At 32.0% G+C, this 18,409-nt stretch overlaps 1 protein-coding gene across 1 annotated transcript in view; it reads right to left on the bottom strand.

Moving 5' to 3' along the window:
* The window catches only part of LOC140443673 (phenoloxidase 1-like), a 35,503-nt gene that overhangs the window by 772 nt on the left and 16,322 nt on the right, over nt 1-18,409 (bottom strand). The window contains exons 4-10 of the mRNA XM_072535046.1: nt 17,741-17,964; nt 16,715-16,917; nt 13,149-13,401; nt 8,972-9,136; nt 7,125-7,253; nt 6,737-7,061; nt 3,323-3,561 (exon numbers count right to left, since the gene is read on the bottom strand). Coding sequence (XP_072391147.1) covers nt 3,323-3,561; nt 6,737-7,061; nt 7,125-7,253; nt 8,972-9,136; nt 13,149-13,401; nt 16,715-16,917; nt 17,741-17,964 — 1,538 coding nt within the window. The remainder of the gene's footprint in view (nt 1-3,322; nt 3,562-6,736; nt 7,062-7,124; nt 7,254-8,971; nt 9,137-13,148; nt 13,402-16,714; nt 16,918-17,740; nt 17,965-18,409) is intronic.

The following is an 18,409-nucleotide window of genomic DNA, read 5'->3' as shown; positions in this document are numbered from 1 at the left end:
AAAACGTCAGTTTAAAACCTATCCGCACCTCTAGGCTATTGATTTTGTACTGTAGAAAGAAACTGATGGTAAATGGACCCCCAAATATAAAAAAACCGCGGAGTGCTACCATTTAACGGGGTGTGTTTTTAAGAAAGGTATAAATTACTGTGAAAAAATAATTACGTTTAAAATAATCTACAGTAGAAAGCTCTAGGACTAATAATTTTAAGCAAGATATGGTTCTTTAGAGTTTTCCACTTTTTTGCATCTTTTTCGGGGTCTTAAAATTTATATTCTCAGCGAAATTCAGCTTATTTGTATCATTTTTAGAGGTTTAATGGCATTTTTGTTTTTAACGACTGAAATATTTTTTTCTTTGACATTTAGGTATATACAAATCATTGCAAGCATCACAATTTGATTATATCTTGATTACCGTTACTCTTAGAATATTTTACAATAGACTATTGCAAAGTACAGAAAATAAGTTTTCCTTTTTTTATTAGTAATGGATATATGTACTTAAATTAACTAGAAAAAAGGTATAATGAGCAATTTAGCATAAATCGTATAAAAATAGCATAAAAGTAAAAAACTTTGAAGAACTGTATCTTGTTTAAAGTTAGTACTAAACCCTTATTCAATAGACATAAAATTCACCAAAATGTAACCTAGTACATAAGGACAAAATCACCCCTTTTTCAAAAACCTTTTCCTTTAAATGGTAGCAATCCGCGGTTTTTTTATATTTGGGAGTCCATTGACATATGAAACAATAAAACTCCTTTAACGTTGTAGTTCCTCTTAGCTCTATTTTTTTCTAACATAATAAGTAGCCTACTACAGAAACAAGCAAGGCAGATGAAAGAGAAACTTTTTATTTTAAACTTCAAATTTTAAGGTAGAAAAAGACATGAAAAAAATATTCAAAACAGATGTTATATTTGCACTAGGAGACCCTAATCCTTAGTACACGAAAGAAATTAAAAATATCCCAAAACTATGTGACTTGGTAACAAAGAATAACTAAAAATAAAATCAACAAAAACATCCTAAAATACGTAAAGTAACTTATAAATCACCAGATTAGAAAACGTGCAGCCAAATTTATCAAATACTGATTAAAAATAGAAAACAATCAACAATAAAAGATGTGAGAACATTTAGAGGTGCGTGTGCGTATTTAGATTACTATTATTGCCACAGCCACTAAAATACCAGAAGTTACAATATAAATGAAACAGAAAAAATTAGAATATCAATAAATTGCACAATGCAGACATTATACAGAAATACAAAAAGGAAGTAACAATGCAAATAAGAGAAAATATAAAACACTATACCTACATCAGAATGGGAGACGATAAAAAAATCAATAGAAGAATATGCAAACAAGCCGGTAGACAAACAAACATCAGAGGAAAACAATTAAGAGTATATAAGAAATTAATAAATCAATTTCTACCCAGAAATGTAAAGAAATAATAGCAAAAAAGGCGCAAAAGCAAGAACTAAACGGCTAAGAACACATAAAAAGGAAGAGAAACAAAACTATAAATAATTAAGAAGAAAATTAAGAAACTAAATAAAAGAAGATAGATGGATGAAACAATAGAAGAAATAGAAGAGGAGAAAAGGAATATAAACATTTTTTATAAAATAATTTAAGAACAAACCAAAAAATATAATTGTAAAACAAACTAAATAAAAAACAAAGAGGGGATATTAATATAATGAGAGGTTAATGAATATAAACAATTACGGGCAGGTCACTACAGATAACTATTGACGGAAAAATCTTCTGAAGAAGAAAATAAGCAAGAAAGAGGAAACGTTGGACAAACTAGACGAAACATCAAAAAGGCTAACAATAGAGAATTGGAGAAAGTATTACAGAAGAGAAAAGTATAGAAGCTTCTAGTAAAACCGAAGTTAACATCAAACTTATGGTTCCGCATTACTGCCTCCGTACGAAGAAAGTAAGCTGCAAGAAAAATACTTAAACTATGGAAAAATATAGGAAAAAAGATTGTCAAAGATCACGAAGAATAACGTGAGACGATAACAATGTGGATTCACAGAAGTAAGATCAATAATAGATAGGTACTATACATATAATAAAAAAAATTTTGAACGGGTTGTCGATTCGAACCAAGAGAACCTATGAGCAAGAGATGGGCAAATAATTGCCTAAGAAGAATATATTATTATTTAAATAACAGAAATATGATGAAAGAAATGCCAGAAGAGATAAAAAAGGAAGAGAAAGCAATGAGAGATTAAATGAAGAAAAGACAAAAATATTACAAATCAGGTAAAAACCAATAAATAATTAAAAAAGGGAGTTCCGAATTTGAAAAAGTAAAATACTTTAAGCACTTGGGGGTGACAATAAACAAAACCTGACAAAGAATGCATGAAACAAAAGACAAAAAAATGGGCAGCAAATAAACCTTATTTTGCAAGTAAAAGATTACTTAAAAGCAAAATACTGACTAAGAAAACTAAAATGAATATCTATAATATAATAATTTGGTCAATATAATTACACGAAGCAAAAACAATGACAGTGGCTAAAAAGATGAAGGACAATTACCAATAGTGGAAAGAAAGATCATGAGAACCAAGCTGGGACCAATAAAAACAGATTAAAATGAATATAAAAGTAAAACAAATGCAGAGATTAATAAAATTGACGTTCTTAGTAATTTTTAACTATTTTAATTTTTTTATTAATGATCAGGACCTATTTGATAGGAGGGATAAATCATTTATGATTACTGAAGTTGTCACCTAACGATTTCTGCAAAAATCCGAATGTCTGTTTCTCTCACATCCACCTTAAAACAGATCCGCCCTGGTCTACTAGAAATGTCTGTAGATCGTCGATATTTTCTGAATTGAGAGCGGTATTTCATCAGCGTATCGGATATTATAGAAATCTAGCAATAGAATGGCCGTTAATCTTTATTCCAACAGTTTCGTTCTCAAGGACTTTTTAATTATTGTTTCTAAGTAAAAATTAAACAAGATTGGAGACAACACACATTACTGTCGATCACTTTCTTGTATCAATTGTTTTTGTATATATTTTCTTATATTTTTAAATAATCGCATCAATGGTTTATGTAAAAGACAAATGTGGCTAACTAGCATCAAGTTGTAAAGAATAAAATGTAGTGGAGAAATACGCTTAAAAAAATAAAATTCAAGCTTGAGCCTTTGCAGATGATAACTATTTTCTTAACAACAAATTTGCATATTTCTTAAACAATTGTCGATATAATATGCTTACTGTATGCGTAATATATTATTATAATTTTATAAAAGCAATACTTACCGCATCATCAGCCCAGTTGGAAATCATAACAAAAAGTTCGCATTTAAATCCAGGATTGTCGGTATTACCCATAGGGATCAACATATGTTGGGGCCAACCGCATCCGCAAAAGTTAAATGTAGATAAACGATTGCCTCCTTCAGGTCTCGTGGAATCTAAGTCTCGGAAAGTCCTATCAAATGGTATAGTTACAGAAGAATCCGTTGAATCACGAGTTATTAGATTTTTACCTTGTTTCACTAAAAATTAAGTGTTTTTTTGTATTGGGTTATCATTTAAGTAGGAATTTAAAAAAAAAATTTTTAAAAATTATAGAATTATAAAAGATTGGATTCAATATTAGAGCAATACTACATATAACCATTTAAACTTTAATTAAACAATTAAACATTATGTATTAAATCTTCTCATAATAAAAAATAAAAAAGTTAATACCAAATTTATTTTTATTGTTTCTAGGAGAAGAATTATGATCTTTAAGTTTTGCCATTGTCAACTTGATTTACCCTCATGTAAATAACTACAAGAAAGAACTTTGTAGTGGCTTGTAGTGTAGTGGTTCGTAATTATATCAAATAGAAACCAACGCCAACATATTCTCAAGAAACCTTTAGAGAAGCAGTAGAAGCTGTAAAAACTAAACAAATGACATTCTCCAAAGCATCAAAACATTACTCAATTCCAAAAGAAACATTATTTAAAAGAGTCAAAGGATTAAGGGGTGAAAAGAGTGGCACTATGGGTAGGCCAACAGCTTTACCTTTAGATATTGAGGTCAAAATTGCTGACCATATGAGGACCGTGAAAAAATGGGGTTTTGATCTCTCAAAAAAAAATGTTAGGTATTGGACAATGGGTATCAAAAATAATATAAAAACTCTAATTGAAGATTTAATACCGGGAGATGATTATTTTTTAAATTTCAAGCGCGATATGGACTTTCTCAAAAAAAGCCACAATTAGTTAAAGTGGTACGCAAAAAAAGTATAGACCCATTTGTAATTGAAGAGTATTTTAATTCCGTGAAAGAAATCACTTTAAATATACCCCCTGAGAGGATTTATAATCTAGATTAAAACAGTTTTCGCCTAGATCCTAGTCGTGTAAAAGTAGTAGGCGAAAAAGGAAAAGCTGCTCATCGAGTTACAGCTGGTCCTGGCAAAGAAAACTTTTCTGTCTTAATGGGTGGCAATGCTGCAGGAGAAAAATTACCACCCCTTATTATTTTCATTATTACATATGGAGCAACAATAAACGAATGGATGGAAACAGAAACATTTTCTAATTATATTGAACATATGTTGCTTCCGAATATTCCTAAAGGGTGACCTGTTATTCTGATCTATAACGGCCACTTTTCGCACACACCAATTGCCCTTATAGAAAACGATTTAAGGGAAGACATAATTATCTTAAAACTACCGCCACATACTAGCCATCTCCTACAGCTAATGGATTTGGCTGTATTTAAGCCTTTAAAACAAATGCAGAAATTAGAAATTACGGTACAAAGTTACCGAAATCCATATTTTCTTCTATAATTAAATTTCACAAGTATGGAAGAAGCTGAGTTCGAACCATATTAGGAGTGGTTTTAGTAAGGCCGGTATTTACCCATTCTACAATACAGTGATCCCTGATGGAAAATTTGAACCTGAGGCTGACAAAAGGTTTTAACATTATAATTCTAAAAAGGCATCATTAGTGAGAAATAGAAATGACCCTGGCGATACCCCTCAACAAGAAGAAATGTCCGAGAATACCAATGGCAACAAAGCAACATACTTGGTCAGAAGCATTGTGTTAGAAGACAAACAGTCTCTTCAAAGAAATAATCAGAATTAAGCATTAAAAAGGCTTTCTGAAAGAAATTTCTTCGAATCTATTTTACTAGAACATATTAAACAATCTCTATTAAACCACCAAAAGCGTAAGAAAATCTGTTCTGACACTAAGATCATAATACAAACTGACTATTTAGCAAAAATTAAAATACAACCAAATAACGGAAAATCCAATAAAACGGAAAAAAGAAGGAAACACAATCCGACAGCAGTGATGATGACCAAGCTTTAATTGAGACCAGATCAGATTCCGACGATGATATTGATATATTATGCGTTCCAACCCCTCCCTCCCCTATTGAAAGAATTTTTCTTTTTAACTTTTTTAAGCATTTGTGATACGTGTAATGGTAAGATTAATAGATTTTCAGTTATTCTATTACTAAAAGGTACTCTTATTTTAAGTCGGTAGGATACACTGTTTTCGAGAAAAATCGATTTGAAAATTTTTCGTTTTTTCGTCGTGAAAGTTAAACTTTTCCTCAACACATTCAGCAGACATAAACAGGCCATCTCCCTGGTTAATACCTTTGCCTACTTTAAATTCAGAACTACTATCATATCATAAATCTGAAACTAATCCACAAATATTTATAAGCAATTATAATAGAATACTTTCTTCTTTCCCTGAATATATCCAAGTTTACACAGATGCATCTAAAACAACTTCTGGTGTAGGATCATTATTTGTTATAAGAGACATAATAAAAAGTTTCAAATTACCCACAGAATCCACTGTGATAACTGGAGAAATGTATGCACTATACAGAGCTCTAAATCACATACAAACAGTCAAACCAGATAGATTCCTTATTATTACCGACTGAATCAATTCCCTCCATATACTGTCAAAAATGTACAACAATTTATAAGAATGCCACTGGATTGGAGGAGGCGGTCCAGTTGCTTCGACAGCAAGGTCGCCGGATTTGAATCCATGGGATAATTGTATTTGAAAACATATAAAAGCATTTGTTTATTCCATTCCGATACAAAATCGTGCACAACTCTGTCTAAGAATACAAGATGCTTGCAACGAATTTAGAAATAACTTTTGGAATTTTTGCAAGAATTCGGCGTTTTTTAAATAAAATGGAAAATTTATGCTTAGAGACTAACGGTCATCACATCAAGCATCTTTTGTAACTATTTACCTTTGATATTTGTTTTTTTGTATTACTCTTAGTTTCGTTTCATCGTAATAAATACTTTGTTTTTAAAAACCTTTAAATAAAATTTTGTTTCAAATTGTGTTTTTGCTTCCTTTCCCAATTTTTTTTACGAATTGTGTGCAGCATTTATTGAAACCGTAAATATGGTAGCTTAAGGTAAAAATGGTAAAAATTAAGTGGTAACTACAACAAGTATCATCTATTTTTCTATCTTTTAGAGCTGTACAAAATTTATAAAAGATGTACAGATTTCAGCAAAAACTTTGCTATGGTTTTGATGAATTAATATTCCAAATATATAACGAAAGGAGCAGCATAATTCGTCAAACCTTCCGAGTCATACAGGGAAGATGTATTTTAAAACAATGAAAAGTGTATATACTTTTAAAATTACTTACGATCAACTCTGAACTTATCAAGTTCAATAAACATATTTTTTTGATCTCTAAATAACCATGGATTGCCTCTTTCATCGTTTTTGGGAGCTAAAAATATTCTGCAGGTTCCTTGTCTAGGCTGTCCGTTGTTTGAAACAGTAATACGGTATTTAAATTCGTGGTGGTCTAAATGGGTAAAACGAATAAATACAGCACCGCGTGGTTGAAAGTCCATTCCTCGAGATAGATCTACATCAGATTGTTTCCAAAACGTAGTAAAAGTATTAGGTGGCCCTTGTACTGATTCTACTGCTATGTTGTCTACGGTCACTCCTGGATAATTTAACTGTAAAAATTTTAATATTAGAAAAAGCTGTAATATAAAGTCTTAAATTAAATTTAAATTTACCTGATTAACGGTATATCTAGGCAACGATGATTTATATCTTTGAAACATGGAATCAATATAGGAATGCCATCTATAAAATACAGGATCGCGCATAGCAGTTGCTGAGTCACCCATCACCCCAAAAGATTCCTAGAAAACAAAAATTTTGTATGTGTTATAGAATATAAAAAAAATGTACAACGTATTCTCTGAATATGAAGTTGGTTTTATGTCATAATTGTAGTAAATTTTATTGTAATCGTTCTTTTTCTTCTCTTGTCATTATAACACTTTACGCTCTCAGGTGTGAGGAGAGCAAAAGAGCCGAACACTTTGTGGGCGAATGTCCAGCATAATTAAACAACAATTACATATGTAGTCACGGAGAGCAGGCTTGACAAGCTAGCCAGTTGGGAACCAATATTGAGGATAAATCTTTTAAAACTTCAATAGGAGGGACCTGATAGGACAAGAACAATGTGTCCAAGACCTGCGTACAGTCGCTAAAGGGCAGTCCTTAGAAAAAATAACACTTAACGTATTCACTATATTACACTTTCAGTATTCATTTGACTGTTTAAGTGTACAGACGTATTGAGGGCTTCACTATCCAATTAGTGGTAATTAAGTAGTAATTAAGATATCATATCACAGAGAATACACAACGTTCACAAAATGAGCAGTCGCTTTATAATGCATGTTGTCAGTCAGAAGAAAATGTTAAGAAACTTAATATGGATAATCAACGGTTGAGTCAAATAATCAACGATATGAAAAAAAAATTAGCACAGCTGAAAAAAGCCGAACAACTTACAGGGTTAACCGTAAGTCCTGATAAATCACAAAAAAAATTAAAAGCAGATAAACTTTAATACTGCACCGTTGAAGAAGATTTAGCGTATGAAACCTGCTGGATAAGAAACGAAAACAGAAAAACTAACAAAAAACGTAAAATGGATACCTCATTATCCTCTCCCTCTCCGCACAAATCAAGTGCAGAAACACAAATTAAAAAACCAATTAAAAATCTGAAACCACCACCTACAGTTGTAGGTAGAAGAAGGTCTCCAAAGTGCTGTTGACCTGAGCAAGCTCCTGACTGAGGCTGGTATTAACTTCACTATGAAAATCATAAACAGTGAAGGTATAAAAATTAATACAGCCGATAACGATCATTATAGAGCTTTAATAGAGAAATTAAATACGAGTAACCTTTTGTACCACACTTATGAAAATAAGCAAGAAAGGCCAATTAAAGTTGTATTTAAGAAATTACATCAGACATGGTCACCAGAGGAAATAGTAAAAGACCTACAAAAACGACAATATAAAGCCATTAAAGCTGACAATAAATTCAAACGGAAAACTAAAAAACAACTAGATATGTTCATCCTATTATTTAGACAGGATGAAGATATAAATTCTGTATGAGAGTTCTAGTGCTTAATTGAATTTTAATTTATAGGTATAATTTAGAATAATACAATTATTATTTGAAGTAAAAATCAACTTTTTCATACCTCATTTATGGAATTTAATTCATACAAAAATTAGCAAAAACATATTTTAATTCTTTTTATTTATGTACTTTTGATATAAAAAGTATTAAATTCTAAATAAATAATGTTAAGGAAAATCCGAAAATTTGTCATCTACCAGCAGATGATTCATTCTAAGAAAATGGAAGAAGTATAAACAGAAGAATCACAATCATGCTAGCCACACCACGGTTATTACATATATAACTGGTTTTAGAAATAACAGATTCATGTCACGGATCTCCATTATTAAAATCATGTTTTCACTTCCCAATGTAATTCATTTTAAAACTAATAATCATACAAATATTTATTATTATTACTACTTACGAGATGTCTATGGTCGGGGTCGTGAATATATGAAAGAAATACGTGGCCCATGTTATGCAGATCTCCATACACATCTCTGTTAGGTGAAAGAATACTGGATTCGATTATGTTGCCCAAGACATCTATTCCTTCATTTTCTGTTAGCAAAATAGTTTGACCATTTTTCTAAAAAGTACAATAACACGAAAGTAATACAAGTTTAATATATACAGTTAATTAGGGATTCTTTACACAATAACATACCTATTTAGGAAATATTTATATATATATATATATATATATATATATATATATTGCGCTCACTCTGATGAATTGCCAAATATATATATATATATATATATATATATATATATATATATATATATATATATATATATATATGCCGTTGGAGCACAAATTAGTCAAACCTTTCGCATTTGAATCGGTATCAGTAAAACGATATAACTGTTATTACGGGGTCCCCACATCTTCAGGCATTCGAGTTAATACATATTCAAACTCGGAAGGCTCACCTAATATCTTCAAAATCTTTAATACATTACTCTGATGATGAAGTACCTACTGATATTAAATCGATTTGACTAAATCTCTGGCGCTCATTGCGTCTTTGACGTCTTCTCTCCAAGAACGACTTTTCGGCGATCTATTTTTATGTATTATCTGCAGGTGTTTATACCAGTTTAGTCTTTTGGCTTCAATATTTAAGTATATCTAGATCAATATCCATTTCTCTCCGAATATTTTCGTTTCTCATCCTCTTAAGTCTATATAAAAACATATATATCTTTTAACTCCGACCATATTTTGGTATGTTCGAAAATGTAAAGTGTTTCTACTATTGATCGCCTTATGCAGGCGAGTCTTGGAATTTCAAGGGAGATTTTCGAAACTGCGTCCCGCTCGAGTACTGCCGGCGGGTTACAATTCTCGTAGCGGCCTTATACTTCAAATAAAACATTTAAAACTGCTTCTTTTCGATTGCGCAAGTACTTGTTTCAAATCTACACAATCTCAACTACAAATTCTACCCAATGCCGTTTTCGTGAAAGTATTTTCCGTAACGTGAGATTGTTTATAATGTGAAAGTTTAAATTTGGCGTTTTGTGATAAAATTTCAAGTGCCTTATATTTTTATCTGAATTCAAAAAAAAAATAAAATTTATTGTTTTATGTTTATATTGATCTTACTTATTATATTATTTTACTTATTTAACAGCTTTATAAAACCTTTTTGGGGCAAAATACAAAAATTGCATACAAAAGCTGCATTCTTCAGCTTTAAATAGCATTTTACTTTCTGTCTTTGGGACACTCTAATCAAAAGATATCGGATTTTTACCGTAGGGCTGATACAATTTTTGATCAATGCACATGCCCCAACTAATGATAAATCAGAGGAAATAAAAGAACAGTTCTTTGAAGACCTAGAGCAAGCCTACAAGAGATGTCCCAGAAATGACATTAAGATTGTATTAGGTGACAAGAATGCAAGAATAGGACGACAGCGAGTTTTCATGCTAACGATAGAACCTATTTTGAACAGAAGAACATACACAAGGTAACCTAGACCTCTCCTGATAGAAGAGAAACGAGTCAGATTGATCACATCTTAATAGATTCAAGGTATGAAACCGACGTAATAAACTGCAGAAGTTATAGAGGCGCAAATATAAACTCAGATCATTGCCTAGCAATCTCAACATTGCAACAAAAAATGGAATGTGCAAAAGCTGAGAGATGCGACAATTGCCGAACGGTACTCGAAAAACATCACCAATAGGCTAACGAATCAAAATGTAAATGAAGAAGGCCAGAGAGATATAGACTTCTACTGGACCAGAATAAACAAATACATTGCAGCAGCAGCGAAAGATGAAATAGGAACAGAAATTTGTGCCTGTAAAAATGATTGGTTTGACGATAAATGCAAGAATGCAACAAAAGAAAAAATAAAGCCTACAGAAAGATGCATACCCGACGAACTAGAACAACTGTAGAGAATTATCAGACAAAGAGAAGAGAAGTAAAGAGGATACACAAAAGAAAAAATGAAATCACCCAAATATGATTAAATATATAGAAAACCTTAACAGAGAGAAAGAATTCAAAGCATTCTATAAGAAAGTTAACATCAACAGAAAAGAATCCAAGGGAACCGCAAGACAATGTAAAAGTCAGAATGGCTACCTATTAACAACAAGGAAAGATGTATTAAATAGATGGGTGGAATACTTTAACCAGGCACTTAATATGGAGGAAGAAGAAGAAAACCTGGAAGACGAAAGAGCTGTGGTAAGGGGAGTAGACGAGAGGGAAGAGGAACCACCAACGATTTTTGAAGTTAAAGATGCAGTTAAAAAACTAGCCAGAAACTAATCACCCGACATAGATAATCTCCCAGCTGAACTATATAAATAAGGTGGCCATGATACCATTATGGCATTACAGCAGTATTTTTCACAGTACTATGTCACCGTATGGCGGCATATGCAGAAAGAATAGTAGGAAAATACTAGACTGGTTTCAGAGGTAGTAAATCTACAATTCATCAGATTGCAACCCTAAAACAAATTTTGGAAACAACACTGGAACATGGCATTTATACTCATTACATATTAAGACACTAAAAAGCAGCCTACGACTCTGTGAATAGAAAAGAAATGTTCAAAGCAATGAAAGAGCTAGGAATACCAAATCAGTGGGTAAATTTAACAAAACTAACTCTTAAAAAAGTTGAATGTACAGTACGAATTCAGGGGGAACTGTCTGAACCTTTTAAAACAAATAATGGGCTGCGCCAGGGAGACCCTCTCTAATGTGTACTGTTCAATCGGGCTCTGGAAAAAGTTATACGTATGTCACAAATTACAACCACTGGTTCAATATATAATAAATCAGTGGCCTATGTTGATTATAGCAATATTGTTGGGAGAACGGAAAACGCTGTAAGAGAGGCGTATGTAGCATTAACAGAATCAGCTACAAAAATGGGTTTAATAATAAACACCAACAAAACAAAGTATATGAAAATAAGCACGCAACTACAAATCTTACGACCACTCGTTATAGAAAACAACGTCATCGAAGTAGTGAACAAATTTGTATACCTTGGAGCGCTCCTTAACACTGAAAATAATACTACCTCAGAGATAAACCGCAGAATTTGCACGGCCAACAGATCCTATTTTGGGCTTAATATTCTCCTTAAATCCACAATTATATCGAGAAATGCGAAAATAAAACTTTACAAAACAATAATACGCCCAGTCCTAACATATAGTTCAGAGACCTGGTCTCTAACAAGACATAATGAAAACATGTTACGATGTTTCGAAAGAAAAGTACTAAGGCGAATCTATGGAGCAGTGAATGACAATGAAGTGTGGAGAAGACGATACAACTTCGAACTTTATAGAATATACCAGGAACCTGATATCGTAAAACATATTAAGATAGGACGTCTGAGGTGGATATGACATGTAATGCGAATGGAACAAAATAACCCATCTGGAAAAACGCTTCTTGATTGGTCCAGTGCTCCATTGGTCAGAGAAGAAGAGGAAGACCCAGAACAAGGTTCCTTGATAACATCGATGAATACATGAGAAATATGGGAATATGTGCTTGGCGGACAAAGGCGATGGATAGGGACGACTGGAGAGAAATTCTTGAGGAGGCTACGACCCATGCAGGGTTGTAAATCCAGAATGAGGATGATGACGCTGATACAATTTTTATTTAAAAAATTTTGTTTCATTCTACACAAAAAGTGCTAACAAACACTTTTGTTCAAAATTATCTCAGCTACATTTCTTGTTTGCAACATTCCTTTTTACGGCTTACAGATTCTTGGGAAATCGATGTTTTCCATTTTCCCCCTACAAATACTGGATTACTCTGACGACTGGATTATTTTATGTAAATATTTAACAGTTACAATTAAATTTCTGGAATTTGTAAAATTATTTTTTCATTCTATAGTAGTTTTAAAAAATATTTGCACGAATTATTATTGCAAATATGTAATCAACAAATATTAGGTATGAGTAAACTAACATTTATGTTTGTTAATCATTAATTGTAAATATAAAAATAACAACTGTATCTACCAAAATAGTAATTTAACTAAACAAAATGGGAACATTTGTAAACAATTAAATAATTTTTTCGTACTTACACCTTGTACTCGACCAGACTGAATAGCTTCAAAAATTCTGTCCCTCCATCTTTCCAAATCATCAATATCTATCGTGACCTGATCTTGCTCTCTTTTAAGATTTGATAATTTTTGATTAGAAACCCGTGCTGGCCAAGCTCTGCTTGAAACTAAACTATCCAATTTAGGGAAGTACGCTTCTGTAACCGGTTCTCTCCAATTAATGAATCGTTCAACACGCTTCATACCATGGCAAAGACGCTCAAAGTTATATCTAAATAAAGAAAGCGCATTATGATTAACAAGTAAATATGAATAAGATAAATAAAAGACACAAATCTTAATCGCGGCGAAATTCATTTTTTTTTTTTGCAAATTTTTACTAAGTTTTGGATCGAAATCAAATATGTAGATCGTTTATTTAAGGACTTAAATCTGCATGTGAAATTCAATCAATCAAAAATAAACCAGAAGTCAAATATTTTCATCGAAAGTAAAAAATTTTTATGACCGGATAAGTTAACCAAGACATAGGTTTAGGCGTATTTTTGCACGTTGGTTAAGAATACGTTGTCGAAATAAATGTCTATCGTCTTTTGCGAGTAATACTGTTTTTATTGAATTTCTCAAAATCTTAAGTAAGTATTTCCATTTTGACCATTTTTTGTATAATAACTTTGAGTGCTGAATCGAAATCCGTCATCAGAGTTTCTCTATCTATTACAAGTTTTTAGAATCGTCTGGACAGCCGGACGGACTGACGGCCGGACTAACATAATTTATAACATCAAAATTTTATTTTCGTGTAATTATTTTGATTGAAAAACAATAAACTATTTAATCTATAACACTTAATAACTTTATTTAAATGTCTTTGATAAGTCACAGGAGAATTCTTACTAAATAGAAACTCAAAACTGTCTACGCGATATATTTTTTCAGATTTGCTTTCTTTTATTTTGGATACAATATTATTGCTATATTGTTTTAAAATTACTAAAAGGAAAAAAACAAAAACGTGAATTTGTGCACCATTTAATCATTGACAGAAAACATTATCGTCAGCTGTTAAAACCAGCTGTTGATAATAGCATGTATATTATTTATTGAATGAAAAGATATACCGAAAAACTACGGAAAGTAAAAGCAAATATGACGAAAGCAACGAGAATGGAAAGTTTTTGGTAGGTTTTGTTTAAAAAAACAACTTGAAAATTATGAGTACTTCGATCACAAGAAAATCTACAAAGAAACATGGATCGCTCCAGATAGTAGAACACGCAACCAAATCGATCACGTCCTAGTAGTAAGCAAGCAAACGAAATTGATAACAGATCTTAGAAGATATAGAGAAGCAGATGCGGATTCCTATCAAATACCAATGATCACAAATTAAGAAAATCTATCCCAAATGTCAAAAAACAGTGAATATCGTATAAAAAATATGACGCCGCCAAACTAAGGAACAAAGACACCGCTCACAACTTTCAGGTAGACGTGACAGCAAAATGACAAGAAAAGCCTAACAAACAAAACGAGTAAAACTATACTATATGGACAAATCAATTGATGAAAATAGAAATAAATATTAAGCAGAGCATATGGATAAAAAGCTTCGAGAGATTGAAAAAAATTACTTAATAAAAATGTGAGAAACTTCTACCGGAAGGTGAAAGGAAACAGAAACCAAGGCGAAAAAACAGAAACCAAGGCGCAAGAAAACAGAATTACTACAAGAGTAAAGAAAGGTATCTAATAGCACATAAGCAGGGGAAGCTAGATAGATGCAAGAGTATTTCAGAGAGCTGCCTAATGAATAACCGAATGGAAATGATAAAGAGCAAGTGTACATGGTAGAAGAAGTCAACGACATGGTAAAAACAATAGAGATTCCCACAGTAGAAGAAATAAGAGAAATCGTAAACAACATGACAAACAATTAAAGTGCAGACACTAATGGTGTTCCTGCAGAACTAATCAAGCATGGGGGAGAATCACATATAACGTGGATATGTAGCCTGCTGACAAAAATCTGAAAGCAAGTGGAAATGCCGGAAGTATGAAGGGAGGCAATAGTATGGCCCATTCATAAGAATGGAGATAAAGCAGTGTAAAAAAACTATAGGGGTATCACTTTTCTGGATTTAACATATAGGGTACTCGCCACTCATAAGAGGTAAACTGAAAAGCTACTTAAATGAGCAGGTTGGTAAATACCAGGAGGGATTCAAAAAGGGCAGATCCACCATAGATCAAATATTCGTGTTAAAAATGATTCAGGGTAGTACGTACGAGTAACAGTTGAAGCTAAACCTACTCTTAATAGATTATAAACAAGCTTACGTAACTGTGATAAACAGGCGTCTGTACCATGCTCCAAGAGTACTTGAAATTCCGGATGATCAGACTAGTAAACATAACCTTAATGTAGACACACAATAGAGTAAAATAGAATAAAGCTTATCAGAAAAATTTCAAGTATAAAAGGGGGCTAAAGCAGAGAGATCTGCTGTGCACAATATTTTAATTTCTCGCTGGAGGCAATAATGAGATAGAGCGGAATACGAATAAAAGGTATGATTTATGACAACAGAAATTAGGTCCTGGCCTTTGCGGACGATATAGTGTTATGGCAAAAACTATTGTGGAACTGCTGAGTTCCTAGAAGTAGCCCTACAAGTAGAAGTAGTAGTATCTAGAAGTAACAATACCAAGTAAAGGAAAAAAGCCAAGACATTGAGAAGCGAATCTCGAGAGGAAGGAAGATGGTCGGAGCTCTTCACAAACTACCAAGCGCAAAAAAACATCTCCAGAAAGGCAAAATTGAGACTGTACCGAACAGTGATCCAACAGACGTTCCCGTTCGAAAGCAAAACATGAGTTATGCACAAAAATCAAAAAAATATGCTGAATATCTGTGAATAAAGTGTTTAAAAGATATTTGGGGGAGTAAAAAGATATAAAGACGTTTAGAGGAGATAAACAAATGCAGAGATGAAAGAGCTGTGCGGGAAACCAGAAATTAGCTAGATCGTCAGGACAAAGAGACTTAGATGTTTAGACCATCTTATCGTGATTATTAGGTGATTATTAAATATAAATTTTAATTGATTAAATTAACATTAAGTGAAAAATGATTTAGTAAAATTGAAATAAAATAAATATTACGTACATGCCGATACAAGGATTATTATTAAATGTTTAAGAAAACATAGTATAAAAATCCGGTATGGTAAACTGGTGACAGGTGATCATCGGTTTTACTGCAACGATTTAACGAATAAAGGGATAGTTTTGAGTGAAAAAGATATTAACAACTAAACTGAGAATGTAGGTATTGTATTCTAAACAATAGGGTTGGTATTTTGGAATATGAGAAAATTAAGAACCAGATGAGGATTTAACTTCACATAGTGGTTGAACTATTGCTGCAGACAGCACTCTTATACGTAATAAATTGTGAGTAAATATTATTCTTATTTCATTTTACTTGTTTCAAATGTATTTAATGTAACACAGTATACATGTTTTATAGTATTTTCTAATCATAACAAAGAAAATAAATGTTTAAAATATTGAAAACTTACCTAGCAACAACTTGTTGATGCATATAATAGAACAATTCTCCTCTTCTGTTCTTATTAACCACTTGCATTGCACCTTCGTGTGGATATACCAGATGCCAATGCCAGTGATGTAGATTAATACCCAAGTCTTCCCTAAAGTAGGCTAGACGGTGTTCTATCTCCAAATCAGTAGCAGTAAAGTCCTTACGAATTTCGATTGGCGCCTAAAAAATAAAGTAATGTTTTGTAATTGTATTAGACTAATCTACCCGTGAATGAAACTACTACAAGCGAGAAAAGGCTAATCGTAATAGCCTATGAACACGATTTATGTACTATAGTGTTTCTTCTTTTCATTATTTTAATCCACCAAATCTGTTCTTTAATAAAATAGTACAAAACTTTTTGAATTTAACTAATAAAAGGAAAATTCCCAGTGATTGGCTGTACACTATAGTTTAAAAAACTTACAATGAAGTAAACATCTTGTTTGAAAACATGTTAATAGTTATTGAAACTGGTCACATAATAAGGTGTAATATCCCTTAGATTATATGTTAAAATTCTTAAATTTTAAAGTTGATGTGATACGAGGTCAATGCTAAAGGATTTCAGAGTCAGGTGACTGGTGTTTTTCTCATGATACTAACGTCCTTATTTCGAGTAGGGATCAATATTTTCCCATAAAGTGAAATCTTCTAACATCGACTTAGTGTAACATCAATTTTATATTTTTGACGTTTCAATTTCCACTTCGAAAATTTTAAAATTTAAAATTTTAAAATCAATTTAAAAATTTAAGAATTTCAATGTCTCAGAATTTCAAAATATAAGGGTTATAAGACCTGACGATGTGGCTAGTTTCCATAACTATTAAGATGTTTTTAGTGATGACAGTCTGATAAGACCGAAAAAGTTCTGAAATTTTTAATCAGTTTGAAGAATTTTAAATTTTACAATAAATATATATCATTATACATTATAAGATGACTTACTATTATATGAGTAAAAAAAAATTAAATATATATCAATGGATTTAAAACTTACTCTGGATAGCGCAGGTACAATATTCGATTCTTCTCTAGCTTGGCCAAAAACTTTGCTATCAATATATTTGTCAGGAAAGCTTCTAATAAATGATGGCAAATCTATATCCTGGGTATCTGACCTGTGCAATAGAGCTACCGAGAGACAGTAGTTGAAGAGATAGGGGTTTACTTTGTCCCGAGTATAAAGGGCAACAGACAGTAGGTCATCAACATCACGCATTCCTAAAATAGTAGTTTAATAGTTAATATTATTATTATATTAGATCAGACAAGTTAAAAGTATATTTTAAATAGAATGTTTGTGCGACGACGCTGGTAGAATAGTCCAAACTTATACGATGCCGCTATATGTATAGTAGCACAGTGCAACCGATTGATGGGTTGATCACAAGACCAGGTTGTGAGGCTGCTCCCGTAGGGAAAATGTTTCTGATTCGGTTTCTTTGTGGTTTCTTGTTCAAAACTGGCCCTCTTAAACAAATCTGAAGGATACAGGGTGAAATTTTTGGGCAGAAATTATTTCAACAATAACTTTTTTAAACGAATTTCAAAATCACCCTTTTGCTACAAAAAAAAACATTTTTTTAGGTATTTTGTGTCATTTTAAAAGAAGTATTCTCTTGCCATTTCTAAAGTTGACAGTTTTCGAGTTATACGTGATTTAAAA

Source organism: Diabrotica undecimpunctata, chromosome 6 (assembly GCF_040954645.1).
Source record: "Diabrotica undecimpunctata isolate CICGRU chromosome 6, icDiaUnde3, whole genome shotgun sequence".
In the NCBI taxonomy this organism is placed as follows: Eukaryota; Metazoa; Arthropoda; class Insecta; order Coleoptera; family Chrysomelidae; genus Diabrotica; species Diabrotica undecimpunctata.
This window is presented reverse-complemented; position numbering and strand designations above follow the sequence as displayed.